This window comes from Megalobrama amblycephala, linkage group LG12 (assembly GCF_018812025.1).
Source record: "Megalobrama amblycephala isolate DHTTF-2021 linkage group LG12, ASM1881202v1, whole genome shotgun sequence".
NCBI classification, from domain to species: domain Eukaryota; kingdom Metazoa; phylum Chordata; class Actinopteri; order Cypriniformes; family Xenocyprididae; genus Megalobrama; species Megalobrama amblycephala.
The window spans coordinates 19886227-19900202 of NC_063055.1; the positions used below are offsets into that span (position 1 = coordinate 19886227).

The window sequence follows — 13976 nt, forward strand, 5'->3', positions numbered from 1 at the left end:
AAAATGCAAATGAGCTGCTGCTCCCGGCCCCCTTTCCAGGGTGGAGCTTTACCAGCTCGCGCTCTAGATACTCAACAACAACAAAGCAGGAGAATCTCACGCAGACAAAATGTCGATTGTCAGTAACAGTGTTCAGCCTTACTGGATGTCGGACACTGATGGAGAGACTCAGGAAGAAGTTACAACTTTTAGAATGCTACTGGATGTTTCTAAATGGTTAGCGGATAAATGTATGTAGTTGCTGTGGAATTAAGCTGATTCAACTAATCGACTAGCATGTACCGTCATGTTAATCTTTTGTGCAAATCCAGTGTTGAACTGGATTTTTACCATTATAGGCTGGTTGTTTACACACACTGTGGACACACCTCTGTGTTTAAACACCTTATAAAAGTGAAATTTGCATAATTGTTCCCCTTTTTTATTACATTTTAAATGTCTTTACTGTCACTTTTGATCAATTTAATGCATCCTTGCTGATTTAAAAAAAAAAAAAAATTATTTTATAAAATAATTAAATCTTACTGACCCCAAACTTTTGAACGGTAGTGTACATTTTGTTATCCCTCTAACAATACACACAAATGCGCAGAGAAACACACACATACACATAAAAGGGGCATTCGCCTCAAGCAAGAGAGTTTTGTCATGTGACTCACTTCGGCCACAGTATTTCGATTCCTACTGCTGTCCCAGTGTCAGAAATTTCTGGAAGCTTTGTACTTTGAACATCACAATTTGAAAGCCAGGTGCCATTTTGATGTGAAAATCCTTTTTTTGCTTTTTGATGATGCAGTATTACTCTGTAATCCTCCTCATCTCCCACAACCTCTCATTGTATCCCATCAGAGAGCGTCACATTTGATCCACTCAGTAGTTATTCTTAAAGGAATAGTTCACCTAAAAATGAAAATTCCGTTGTTCCAAATCTGTATGACTTCCTTTCTTCCGTGGAACACACAAAAGATATTTTGAAAGTCAACATTTGCCCCCACTGACTTTCATTGCATGGGTAATAAAAATTTTTTCGACAAGAGGATGAGTAAATAGTGACATAATTTTCATTTTTGCATGAACTCTACCTTTAAACATTTTTACCAGCATCCCGCGTTACTGTGATGTTCATCTCGGCACCTGTGTCTGAGCCTGCAGGGCTTTAATTTGCTTGCACGTTAGTGGCATCGAGGAAACAAAGCGGCGGTTTTGTCCACGGCTGCAGTGAGGCATGCAACAATGCGAGGCTGCATGAACTTGTGCACACTACAGCTTCACATCGGAATGCAAAGGTCACAGAGACGAGAGAGAAATCGTAAACGAAAGAGAAGCGCCCCTAGCTATTGTTTCTTAGTAAGGGTCGGACCAAATAAAAACACCTTTCGTTTAAGTCCAGAAATCCTTTCTCTGCATCTCAGCACACTAGCACTTTCACTGGACTTTACCGAATTATCCATGTGAGCTTCATAGTTTGTACCGCTGTCATCTCGAGTGTACAGGCGTGTGTGACTGTGCCCCATTCGTACAGAAATGCTCGACGTGTAGTGAAGGGGATCTTCCCTAAGGCTTGTGTGAGAGAAACAGGAAGAGAAAGAGAGGAAATGAGGGAGAGGAGACCAATCGAGTTGTATGCGATCAGGACCCTGGACACGACCCCCCTCGGGCAGTGCCTCATGTCTATCCCATCAGAGAATCACTTTCTTTTTATAGAAGAAGAATTTGCATTCGGATGTAAGAGAAGTGACACTGAAGTGACAAAAGAGGAACAACAGGGCAGAATGTGCAACCCAGATGAGAGATCATAGTGTAGCACAGACTAATGAACGAATTACAGTGTTTTCTTTCAGAGTCATCTTTTTTTCTGGGGTTGTAATATTCACTTGCTGGATTGCATACAGACTAGATTTGCATTTCCAGAGGAAAATACCAGTGCTTTCTAGGCAGCAAAATAATATGTTGATGGGTAAATTAAGCTTTGGTTCTGTGTAAATGAAATGGTGTGTTAGAGTCTCCTTATATCAGTACTTTGCCAGTCATGACAGTCACTATGCTCCATAACTATCAAATGAAACCTAAAAAATAGACAAACAACTCTTTTGACAACATTTGAATTCTCCGCTGTAATGCGATCTCATACATAATACAGAGCAGTGATTGGATTAAAAAAGTTCATTCTCATGAATAATGTAGAGAAAAGCTCAGAAATTGATGATGTAGACGCGTACTCTCCAGCAACGGCAGCCAATCACCATCTATGAATTAACACGTATACATCACATTTCGTGATGTTGTTTTAACTTTGCTTTTTAAACCGGAAGAATGAAATGGCACCAGAAAAATAGAAAAAAACAACCACTTTTTTATTAATAATAAACATGATGAGTGCTATAGTTGTATTCATTTTATGTGCAATCTGTACTATATGTTAAAATCTCAAAAAATGTATTTTAGGGTTTCATGACTCTTTGAGGGCTCTTTTGAGTTTATTCAGTGTCAGGACAAAGTACTTACCAACTATTATATAATACATTTTTAAAAAAAGCTTTTACATGTATTTATTTTGACAGCTCATATTTTGAAGTTAAATGAAAATACTGCATATTCCTGATGTCAGAAATGTCACAAATCTTTGTTTTGGCCCTGCTTCAGAACCATTTAGTTGAATGAAACAAAAAGAAATCAAAAATTTTTGCAAAAGAAACAATAATGACCCTAATAGTGACTTCAAATATATATACATCATATAAATAGAGCTAAACATCTTTTAATTGTAACTAACATGTCCTCGTTAGTCCCATGATCAAACAAACAAACGTAATGAAATTATTCAAATGCAAGGGCTTATGGGTATTCCCCCAGTCACAGTGTTTCTCACTGGGCATGCTCAGAAGCAGATGCAGTGATATGAAGTTTATAGCCTATTTCCAGTGCACTTGTTTTATTTGATGTTCTGACAGAACAGATCTCTTCTGTGATATATGTATGCCCACTGTTGGACATTTTTATTGGACTAATAAACTCAACTAGTGAGTTTAAAGAGAAAAAGTGTGTTAAAAATGTGTTTAATAGGATAGTTCACTACAAAAATAAAATTCTGTCATCGTTTACTCATCTTTATTTTATTCCAAACCTGTATGACTTTTGTCTGTGGAACAGAGAAGATGATATTTTGAAGAATGTGTCCAAACAACATTGGAGCCCTTTAACTTACATCATGTAGATAAAAACACTGAGACTTTTCTGAAAATATCTTCTATGTTCAACAGAAAAAAAGAGTCATATCGTTTCTAAACAACAAGATGGTGAGTAAATGATGACAACATTTTCATATTTGGGTGAACTTAAAGTTCACAGTGCCAAAAGTGCCCAAAGAAGAACCAAGCTTACATTGGAATTGGAAAACAGAAAATGCATAATGTGAATTTAATATTAAGCTAAAGATGCGCTCACAATGCAAATCCACCTGCATTGTCTTCTTCTTTTAGTTTTTGAAGGACAACAAGACAACAAAATGATGTGAAAGAGAAAGAGACAGGGAGGGAGCAGAAAGAGTGGTGGTCAGGGGAGATTGGAGCTGCCTGTTCGTTTGGCTGCTCTAAATGCTCTTGGTCCTGATAAGCAGCTTACTCTTCCTCCCCTGCCTCTCATCACCCTTCCCCCATCACCCCATCCCTCTCTCTCTCTCTCTCTCTTTCCCTCTCCATCTTTGTTCTGATGCTTAAAGCCACATCCTGGATTCCAGGTGCAATGGAGGGGGCATGTATTTAATGAGTGTGTGTGTGTGTGTGTGTGTGTGTGTGTGTGTGTGTGTGTGTGTGTGTGTGTGTGTGTGTGTGTGTGTTTGCTGTCAGTCTCTCTCAAAAAGCCGGTTGGTCTTTCCCTCTGCCATATTGTTTGTTATATTTTACTGTCCATCATCTTGCTTTCAGTTGTCTTCAGTTCATTACTCAAAGGCATTCTGAGCTTGCATGTCTAATAACTAGGGCTGTAATTGCGCATATCAATATATGCTTAGAAAAGCTCCTAAAGGAAGATAATTCAAAGACGTTACACTATTGTGGCAGACGAGAAAAGCATTAAATCAACAGAAAGTGACTTTAGAAGTCAAAATATAACTTATTTCCATGCCATTGACCAAAACCCAATCACTGGCCTACAGCAATAAAAAAATTATTTTATATTACAATTTTATATTATAAGCCCCTGCTAATTTTATCCATCATTAAATTTACAAAATGATTACAGTTATACAAAAGAAAGGTTTTGAATGTTGCCATGGTCTATCTGCTCATCTAAGGAAGGGACTAGAGCTTCAGAAATAGTTAATGGATATTCTGTCCCTGTCAGTGTGCAAAAACCTTCTGCATACTTCAGACAGAGACATACGGTCCAGCAAATGGAAGTTTATGCTGTATGCCACTTTACATCAAATCAAGTACAGCAGTGTGTGCATGTGTGGTTATTATTGTCCATATGGTATTGTCCTTCCACCTCTGTCACAGTCTTACACAGATGGTGTGGGTTTTTGTGGTTAGTTTGTTGTTTCTCTGTATATGTTTGTTTATATGGAGGGAGTATGTGTGCACACAAGTGTGCCACCACAGTGCACAGGCTGCTGTTGTTGCCAGCAGCGGCAAAAGAGAGGGAGGGAGAGAAAGAGAGGCTGACAGATTAGTAATCTTTTGAAACGCTTGCAGATTCCCCATTTTGAAGTCCAGCTCCAGCTCAAGAACGACCCTCTTTGTCTCTCTCGCTCACTGTATTGTGAACAGGTCATGGGGTCATACCAGTGCACACATTTACATACACATTTACATACATTCACATATTTACAGAAAAAAACAGTAACACTTTACAATAAGGTCTCATTTGTTAACATTAGTTAATTAACTAATTAATTAAGTTAATTAACTAACATTAAAGGGTTATTTCACCCAAAAATGAAAATTCTGTCATTAATTACTCACCCTCATGTCGTTCCACACCCGTAAGACCTTCGTTCATCTTCAGAACACAAATTAAGATATTTTTGACAAAATCCGATGGCTCAGTGAGGCCTCCATTGCCAGCAAGATAATTAACAATTTCAGATGCCCAGAAAGATTTGTCAGTTTTATACACGCTCCGAACCACTGATTCGAAACAAAAGCTTCATGAAGCAGTGTTTTGAAATCACACATGACTAGATATTGTTGAATAAAGTCGTTATTTTGTTTTTTTGGCATAAAAAAGTATTCTTGACACTTCATAACATTAAAGTTGAACCACTGTAGTCACATGAACTGTTTTAAATATGTTTTTAGTAGCTTTCTGGGCATCTGAAAGTGTTAATTGTATTGCTGGCAATGCAGGCCTCACTGAGCCATCGGATGTCATCAAAAATATCTTAATTTGTGTTCCGAAGATGAACGAAGGTCTTACGGGTGTGGAACGACATGAGGGTGAGTAATTAATGACATTTCATTTTTGGGTGAACTAACCCTTTAATAATGAGCAATACAGTTGTTCATTATTTGTTCATGTTAGTTCACTAATGTTAAGAAATACAACTTTTGATTTTAATAATGTATTAGTAAATGTTGAAATTAACATTAAGATTAATAAATGCTGTAGAAGTATTGTTCATTTTTAATTCATGTTAACTAAAGTAGTTAACTAAGGTTAACTAATGAAACCTTATTGCATTTAAAGGTGCCCTAGAACTTTTTTTAAAAAGATGTAATATAAGTCTAAGGTGTCCCCTGAATGTGTCTGTGAAGTTTCAGCTCAAAATACCCCATACATTTCTTTTTAATTCATTTTTTTAAAAAAAATTTTGGGGCATAATTAGAAATGAGCCGATTCAGGGTGTGTGGCCCTTTAATTCTCGTGCTCCATGCCCCAAGAGCTCGCGCTTGCCTTAAACAACATAAAAAAAGTTCAAACAGCCAATATAACCCTCAAAATGGATCTTTACAAAGTGTTCGTCATGCAGCATGTCTAATCGTGTAAGTACAGTGTTTATTTTGATGTTTACATTGATTCTGAATGAGTTTGAGGCTATGCTCCGTGGCTAACGGCTAATGCTACACTGTTGGAGAGATTTATAAAGAATGAAGTTGTGTTATAAGAAGCTAGCCTCTGTTTTGTTTGACAACACTTCGAACGTCAACAGGAAGTTACTCCACCCAGGATCGCTTAGAGCACCTTTAATATAAATATAGATCAGTGGGCGAGTCATGGAATCTAGATAAGGTTTGTCCAAGAAATTTGTCACTAGGCTTTCGAAAAAAGTCTCAAATGGGGCGGGGAAGTCGCTAAATCCATCGACAAAATCGCTAAATTGGCAGCACTGATAGCTACAGTAAACTTTATAACCTGTAAGTTGATGAAAACATAATGCATTGCACTTACTGCCTCAGATGTGGCTGTTCTAATGACAGACAAAACATGCCGAAATTTGCTGGTCAGAAACCTTGTAACTCCATTTGATCTTGATTTTGGTCAAATGTTAATAACATAATGACACATGCAATTGTCTGACCACTTATAAAGCCACAATATCAACTTTATTAGTTTTTTCCATTTCCTGAAAAATGGAAATATGAGGTTTCCACCCGACAGTGACACAACAGGACTTTAACTAATCAGGACAATATTATCCAATAAAATTATTGTTTCCCAATATTACTAATATCATTTTATTATTTGACTATATACAATTTTTCTATGCTAAGTTTTATATAAATATTTTAGAGGTGTCCTCGACTACGGATTTACATAGTCGAATCCGATTCGAATCAGATTGCCTGTATTCGACTGACAGTCGAATCATAAAGGGGGGGGATTTGATCTTTTTTTAAACAAATGAAACGCATTGCGGATAAACATTCACAGCCACGATGTACAGAACACTCTCAAAGATATAGAAGAAAATGAATAAAAACATTTTGGATCAATAAACTTTATAATATATATATATATAGGCCTAATATATTAATAACTGCAGAAAGGCCACACTGCAGACAGATATACATTTCATATGTCGGCAAATCAAATTACATCAGCTAAATTGTCTGTGCGAGCAAGCTTTAACTAATCTACAGCGCAACATTAGTGCGCCAAAAACCATAATAACCAAATATATATATATTTTTTATCAAACATTAATTTACAGAATTGAATTAGAACAGAATATACCGTTCTAATAAATGAAAATAGCCTAATTTAAAAAATGCAAAATGCCTGAAGTGCAGGGGAACATATATTCAAAACACAAGCCAGAAATAGTTAAATTAAATAACCCAGAGTGATCAATAAATAAATTAAAATTAAAGAAATTATTAAAATAACAAAATTATAGCTAGAATTGTCAACTTGTCTTTTTAACTGCAGAGACAATAAACGCTAAACTGGAGTGGCAGTCTTTTTAGCTAAACATTAACAACATCCAAAAATCATATTACATCTGGCTGAAATAGTTTGAAATCACTTGTAGCTACCCTACCTGATTGAGAGAGAAAAATCCAGTCTTTCACGCGATCTGCCTGTGTCCGTTTGAGTCTTTTTAAATAGCGCGCTATAGTCAGCTCGTTGGCCGGCAGAAGCGCGCTGCAGTGTTTGTCGTTGTTGAGTTCTAGGACATGAGCTGTTGGCACAACTTGCATCATACGTTTTTTGATCATCTTTTAGCCTACCATTTTAAAGTGCATCCAATTGTACACTTTATCCAAGACATTGTTAAAGATTTAATCCCTGCCGTAAAGATGCTCACCTGCCGGTCACGGATCATGGAAGTGAAACTTAAATCGGTCACAGGTTGGATTTATTCACGCACATTAACAATATTTATTAAAAGCTTCTTTCTTTTCACATTTTTATTTATGGTATTAACATAATAGGCTGTATATTAACCTAATGGGAAAGAACCGGTGTGTCTATGTAAAATCAAATATTGAGCGCACCCATATCTCGTCTCATAACACCTCTGCGACAATTCGACTGTGAGATTGGTAGTCGAATCAGGCTCTTCCTATCGAAGATTCGAATCGTCGACTATTCAGGGTCACCCCTAAAATATTTTATAATATATTTCTTTCCTCTGTGTTTTTTCAGGAACAAGTTGAATATGTGTTTCTGATAATCTTCACCATCGAGACGTTTCTGAAGATCCTGGCATATGGCCTCGTCATGCACCCGAGCTCCTACATCCGCAATGGCTGGAATTTACTGGACTTTGTCATCGTCATCGTAGGGTACGTCACCATCTTCGACACTCTAGCCATCCATCCCCACTTGTTTATTTACTGTCTTTTTCATTTTAAAATGAGTCATAAGAACCCAGAGTGACATCACTGCTTTCCTCCTATGATTCACTTGCATATTCATTTTCATAGTTGATTTTTATTCAGGTTGTGTTATGGCCAACAGCAGCTCTCTTATTCACAATTCTCCTCTTGTCCTGCTGTTCTCTTTACCCTCTTTTTCCTCATTTCTCCCTTTTCTCAACCTCTCCCTTTTGCTCTCTCTCCCGGATTATCTGGTTAGATCTGGCTGTCAATCCTCTCTCCCGCTCGCTCTCTTTGTGTCTTAATCTGACCTACAGAGACTAGGCACTACACTTAATTTCACACACCAGGCTTTACAGCACTATGGTGAACGTGTGTGTATGTGAAAACTGGAAATACACATTTCATGCACTAAAAAGAATCAATCTTTCATAGTATGCCACTGCTTAAACTCATTTTCTTCCTATGCACACCATAGTGTATTTAAAGAGCGACAATCCCCAGAGCTCTGTCTGTCCTGCTAAAATGGGACTAAACAGCTGTTCTGGGGTCATTAATGGCCAGTTGGTCAGAGTGATGGTTAATTATCTAAAGGAACATGACGGTGCCAGGCATTTAGCGTCTTTTTGAGCATAATTTTGAGAGCTTTTTTTAGTATTGATTAGAGATTTCATTAAGCTCACAGGCAGAACCGCTAATGGGCAGGTGGATCTGTTCCAAACACACAGTATTACACATCATATTATTGCTGCTTATAATACTGATGCCATCCTAAGAGTATTTGTGCGTGCATGTGTATGCATGAAAGCACAAAGATCAGCTATTTTTGTGCTTTCATGCATACACATGCACGCACAAATACTCTTAGAATGTGTGCCACAAATATTATGGCTCAGCCGGCTTCCACAACACTTCACTCCATTCGTTTGAGTATCAAATTACGCTAGTTATGCTGTGTGTTTTCATCCACTAAATAGAACCAGCTCATAAGAATCATTGTTCGGGAATGAGGCTACACTGGTCTTGCTGTACATTTCTGATTCTCTAAAAAGAAGCAGCTCATAATAGACATTTGCTCGGGAATCCGTCTACAATGGTCACGCTGTATGTTTTTGATTCACTAAAAAGAACCAGCTTATAAGAGTCCTTCTTTGGGAATCAGGCTTCACTGGTCAATGTTACTAAAAAAAAAAAACAGCTCGTAAGAGTCATTCTTTGCAGGCTTGTTTCTGAAAAAAAAAAGCTGAGTGATTTGTTTTGGGAATCGGGCTGCATTGGTCATGCTGTATGTTTTTGATTCACTAAAAAGTACAAGCTCAAAAGAGTCGTTTGTTCGTGAATCAGACTACAGCTTCTCGTTCATGCGCTGTACACTCTAAACACTAATTCAGGGGACCTTTAGTCATTACTTAAATATATATATTGTTGTGAAATAAAAAATCAAGTTCTGAAATGCTGTTAGACTTTTCAATTACAATTGTTATTTTATTGAGCTTGGATGACACACAAATTATGCCTATTGATTCGATATACTATCATGACTTGTCATAGTTTAACATTTTCAGTTAATCAAAAATGTATTTAATTTTAAGTTCTGTTAATGTAAAATACAATCTGATGACGTGTAAACGTGTTTCATTGTTTTGAGTTGTATGAACACTTCTTTTAATTTAGACGAACCTAAGTTAAGTGAAACTGGGCTGGGATTTATATTTCCCATCATGCTTTGCCCATGGCACTTGAAAGGGAGAGTAAATGCTAAAATTAAGTGTTATATAATGTTTTTTGCACAAGATTAATGGTAAGGGAGATTTAGCAGTAATTAGTGTTTTGTTATGCTAATTTAGAAGAGTTTCTGTTAATGTTGGTTTTTGGAGATTTACCATCATGGTGACAAGCGGTGCTTGGTAAGTGTTACCAAGCATGTTACTTGATACTTAGAAATGCGTTTTATTGTGTCCAAAAAGCGTCTTCACATTACTTAAAACATTATGTTGGATCAACTCAAATAGTTGCATTCATGTTGACAATTTTTAAGTTCATGTTACTTAGAAATGTGTATTTATTGTGGCAAAAAAACATCTTCACCTTACTTAAAACATTATGTTGGATCAACTCAAAATATTGCTTTGAATTAATGTAATTCTCCCAATTGGCTTAAGTTAAAAATTCTAGTGGAAAACCTTAACATATTTTATTTTTTATAGTGTATGTTTCAATTTAAAATAGGCTCTCAGGCCAGATCCAGTGTTAATTTTTACATTTTTGTTGTTGTTGTTGTTGTTTTAGTCATGTTTGTTCTGTTTTTTTTTTTTTTTTTATCATTTTTGTCAATATTTTGTCATGTCATTCAGTAGTTTTAGTTAGTTAACATGAATAAATGGAATATAATTTTGGTCTAAATTTAGGTTATTTTTTTATATTAGAAAGTAAGTTAAACAAAATGAAACTGAATATTCACACACTCTCTACATATTAATTTAATAGTGTAATGTAACATTTAACATACGTAAACTGTGTAAAAACCTGATCTCCTGCATTCAAATGTGCATTTTTATCCTCAATTCGACGTTCAAATTTCAAAGTAACAACTCAAAAGCTCATAATTTTAAATTTAATATTAATTATTTAATGTCAGTTACACATTTTAGTATTTTATTTAATCAGCCACTTTTTTTTTTTTTTTTTCTTCTTTTTTTTGCAGGTTGTTCAGTGTGGTGTTAGAGACTGTTACTCATAAGTCTGGTGAAACAACTTCCCACATGCCGAGTAAACCTGGAGGTCTGGATGTCAAAGCCCTCCGAGCCTTCAGAGTCCTACGACCCCTCAGACTGGTTTCAGGAGTGCCCAGTGAGTTTGTGTTTGTAATTGAAAAAAAAAGGAAACAAGTTAGTAAATTTGCTGTCTGATTTAATTTGGTGTAAATTGCCATGAACTATACAGCAGTGGTGTTTCACCCACACAATAGTGTTATTGTGCTATTAAGAATGTATTCTGAGAGAGAAAACATTCTCTGTTGAGGTTTGTATGGAGTGGTGATATTTGTGACCTCTCTAATGTCATGATAATTTAGGCCTGTAGATTCGTTCAGTGTCCTCACCAGATGTGCTTGACTCATTGTTGCAACCAGAGGCTGTGCTATTTCACAGTAAATTCAAAATCAGACCCACTGCCACACACCCCTGAATCACTGACCAACTAACCAAAGGGCCATTATTGCTTGCGTCTTTGCAGTACTAAGATGATAAGAGGATGATTTCAGAGAGCACTGTCCTTGGTGCTGAAAACACAATTCCATTAGTTACGTACAACAGAGCTCTGGGAAAGCTGGTCAGGATAGCAGAAAACAGGGTTGTGTATACTGAAACACAGAGTAGCCAATGACGTATTCCACCACAGTACTAACAGAAGCTCTGGTGTGGATCTTTCCTGCCTACCGGCACGTACAATGGTATCTTACCCACATGCGCTCACCTGCACGTTAATCCTGGCAGGTCTCCCAATGAGGCAAGATGACACTATATAAGGACACTTCTTCTCATTCACATACCCATTACATTTACCAGAAAACACACATAAAAAATTCCTCACCGTGTGCAACTGTAATGCTATTATGCTCTGGCAGGCATTGTCATGATTACAGTAAATGGATGATGGTCTTATTCAGTCAGAGAGTCAGTCAATCAATCAGTCAGTCAGACAGCCAGTCACATTTAAGTAAAATGTCAAAGGGTTCTTTGATTTTGCTAATGATAACAAGGATGAGACAAAAAAGATTCTTCATTGTGATAGTATAGTGATCACAAGTCAATTCTATCAACGAAAATGTTGCATCAATAAAATGACACTATAGTTCAAAGGTTTTTTTAAGAAATTACTTTTATTCAGCAAGGATGCATTAAATTGACCAAAAGTGACAATAAAGACACAAATAAAGATCTCTTAAGCCTAGTAGTGAATGTTTTATGAGCAGTAGGATAACCATATTCATCCACAGTCACGCAGAGCCGAAGCACAACCAAAACAATGCTCTTCCGCAAAATGCATGAAGTTTTGTTTAACCGCTACACTGTAAAAAATATATATATATTTTCATGATTTATCACAACATTTTTTCTTTTGTCAAATCAACTTAGATAATTTGGTTCAAATAACATCATATTTTGAGTTTTTGTTGATTAAATCAATCGCCTTCATTGTATTAACTCAAATTTTTAATTTCAATGAACTCAAAATTTTAAGGCAACCAGGTAACTTACTTTTTTAAGTTAAACCAACAGTTTTACAGTTTTTTACAGTGTGGACTGAGTTAACATGGTGTACCTTTAAAAGACATTTTTGCCAAAAGACCAAATACCAAAATTATATAATGGACATAAACAGACAATTTTTTTCTTATGCACAAAATACTGGTTTCGTGTTACAATGCTCTGTTATGAAGGCCATGATTTCTCTGCTCTGTGTGTGTGTGTGTGTGTGTGTGTGTGTGTGTGTGTGTGTGTGTGTGTGTGTGTGTGTGTGTGTGTGTGTCTGTGTGTGCTTGTGCAGGCCTGCAGATTGTGTTAAACTCCATCATGAAGGCAATGGTTCCCCTGTTGCACATCTCTCTGCTTGTCCTCTTTGTCATCATCATTTACGCCATCATCGGACTGGAGCTCTTCCTCGGACGAATGCATCGCACCTGCTATTTTATAGGCACAGGTACCCACACATACTCACATAAAATATTTATGTGCATTTTCTGTCACTCTCTATCTTCCTCCATCTGCCTCTCTCCTATTTTTTTTCAGATAATTATGCGGACGATGATCCGCTCCCATGTGCATTTGCGGGTCACGGACGCCAGTGCGTTATCAATGGCTCTGAGTGCAGAGGAAAGTGGGATGGACCTAACGGCGGCATCACTAACTTTGATAACTTCTTCTTTGCCATGTTAACAGTTTTTCAGTGTATCACAATGGAGGGCTGGACAGACGTCCTGTACTGGGTAACTAAGCCGTATGCATAGTCTTCAGCTTGACTGTAATGGGTCATAATTATATTTAAAGCAAGTGATTGTGTATGACACTAATATTGTTGCTTTTTGCCTTCCTGTTCATATCTGTAGATGAATGATGCAATTGGGTTTGAGCTGCCATGGGTTTACTTTGTCAGCCTGGTCATCTTTGGATCCTTCTTTGTTCTAAACCTTGTGTTGGGTGTGTTGAGTGGGTGAGTTTACAGAACAGATAATTATATGAGTGTTTGTGGGAAAGTGTGTATGGGTATCATTTATATTTCACTTTTTGCCAGGCCTTATTTTGTCCCTGTCACTTTTATTTCATATCCAAAGCATTGTATTTAAAAGATGCATTTTATCAGTTTATACATTTTCTAGGAATCAAACTCACAGCCTTTGGCATTGCTACTGTCATGGCCTACGGTTTGAGCTACAGGAGCACTTTCCCCACTGCTGATATATTAAGTTATGTCAAGGGTTAGGGTTCTAACCAGAAACCCTTTATACTCACAGTGAAAATGTTCCCCTTAAACTATACTTGACATATACTATTATTCAAAAGATCAGTAACATTTTTCAACTGTTTTTAAAAGACTTTTTTATGCTCATCAATTTATTTGATCAAAAATATGATATAAGCAGTAATGTTGTTATATATTATTACAATTTAAAATAACTGTTTTCTATTTGAGTATGTTTTAAAATCTAATTGATTA

At 36.6% G+C, this 13976-nt stretch overlaps 1 protein-coding gene across 2 annotated transcripts in view; it reads left to right on the forward strand.

Moving 5' to 3' along the window:
- The window catches only part of cacna1fb (calcium channel, voltage-dependent, L type, alpha 1F subunit), a 56062-nt gene that overhangs the window by 8072 nt on the left and 34014 nt on the right, over positions 1-13976 (forward strand). For both annotated transcript variants that reach the window (XR_007187420.1, XM_048209489.1), the window contains exons 4-8: positions 8089-8228; positions 10966-11111; positions 12810-12962; positions 13052-13248; positions 13369-13472. Coding sequence is in view for 1 of the 2 variants with exons in the window: in XM_048209489.1 (XP_048065446.1) it covers positions 8089-8228; positions 10966-11111; positions 12810-12962; positions 13052-13248; positions 13369-13472 (740 nt within the window). In the remaining variant the exon portion in view is untranslated. The remainder of the gene's footprint in view (positions 1-8088; positions 8229-10965; positions 11112-12809; positions 12963-13051; positions 13249-13368; positions 13473-13976) is intronic.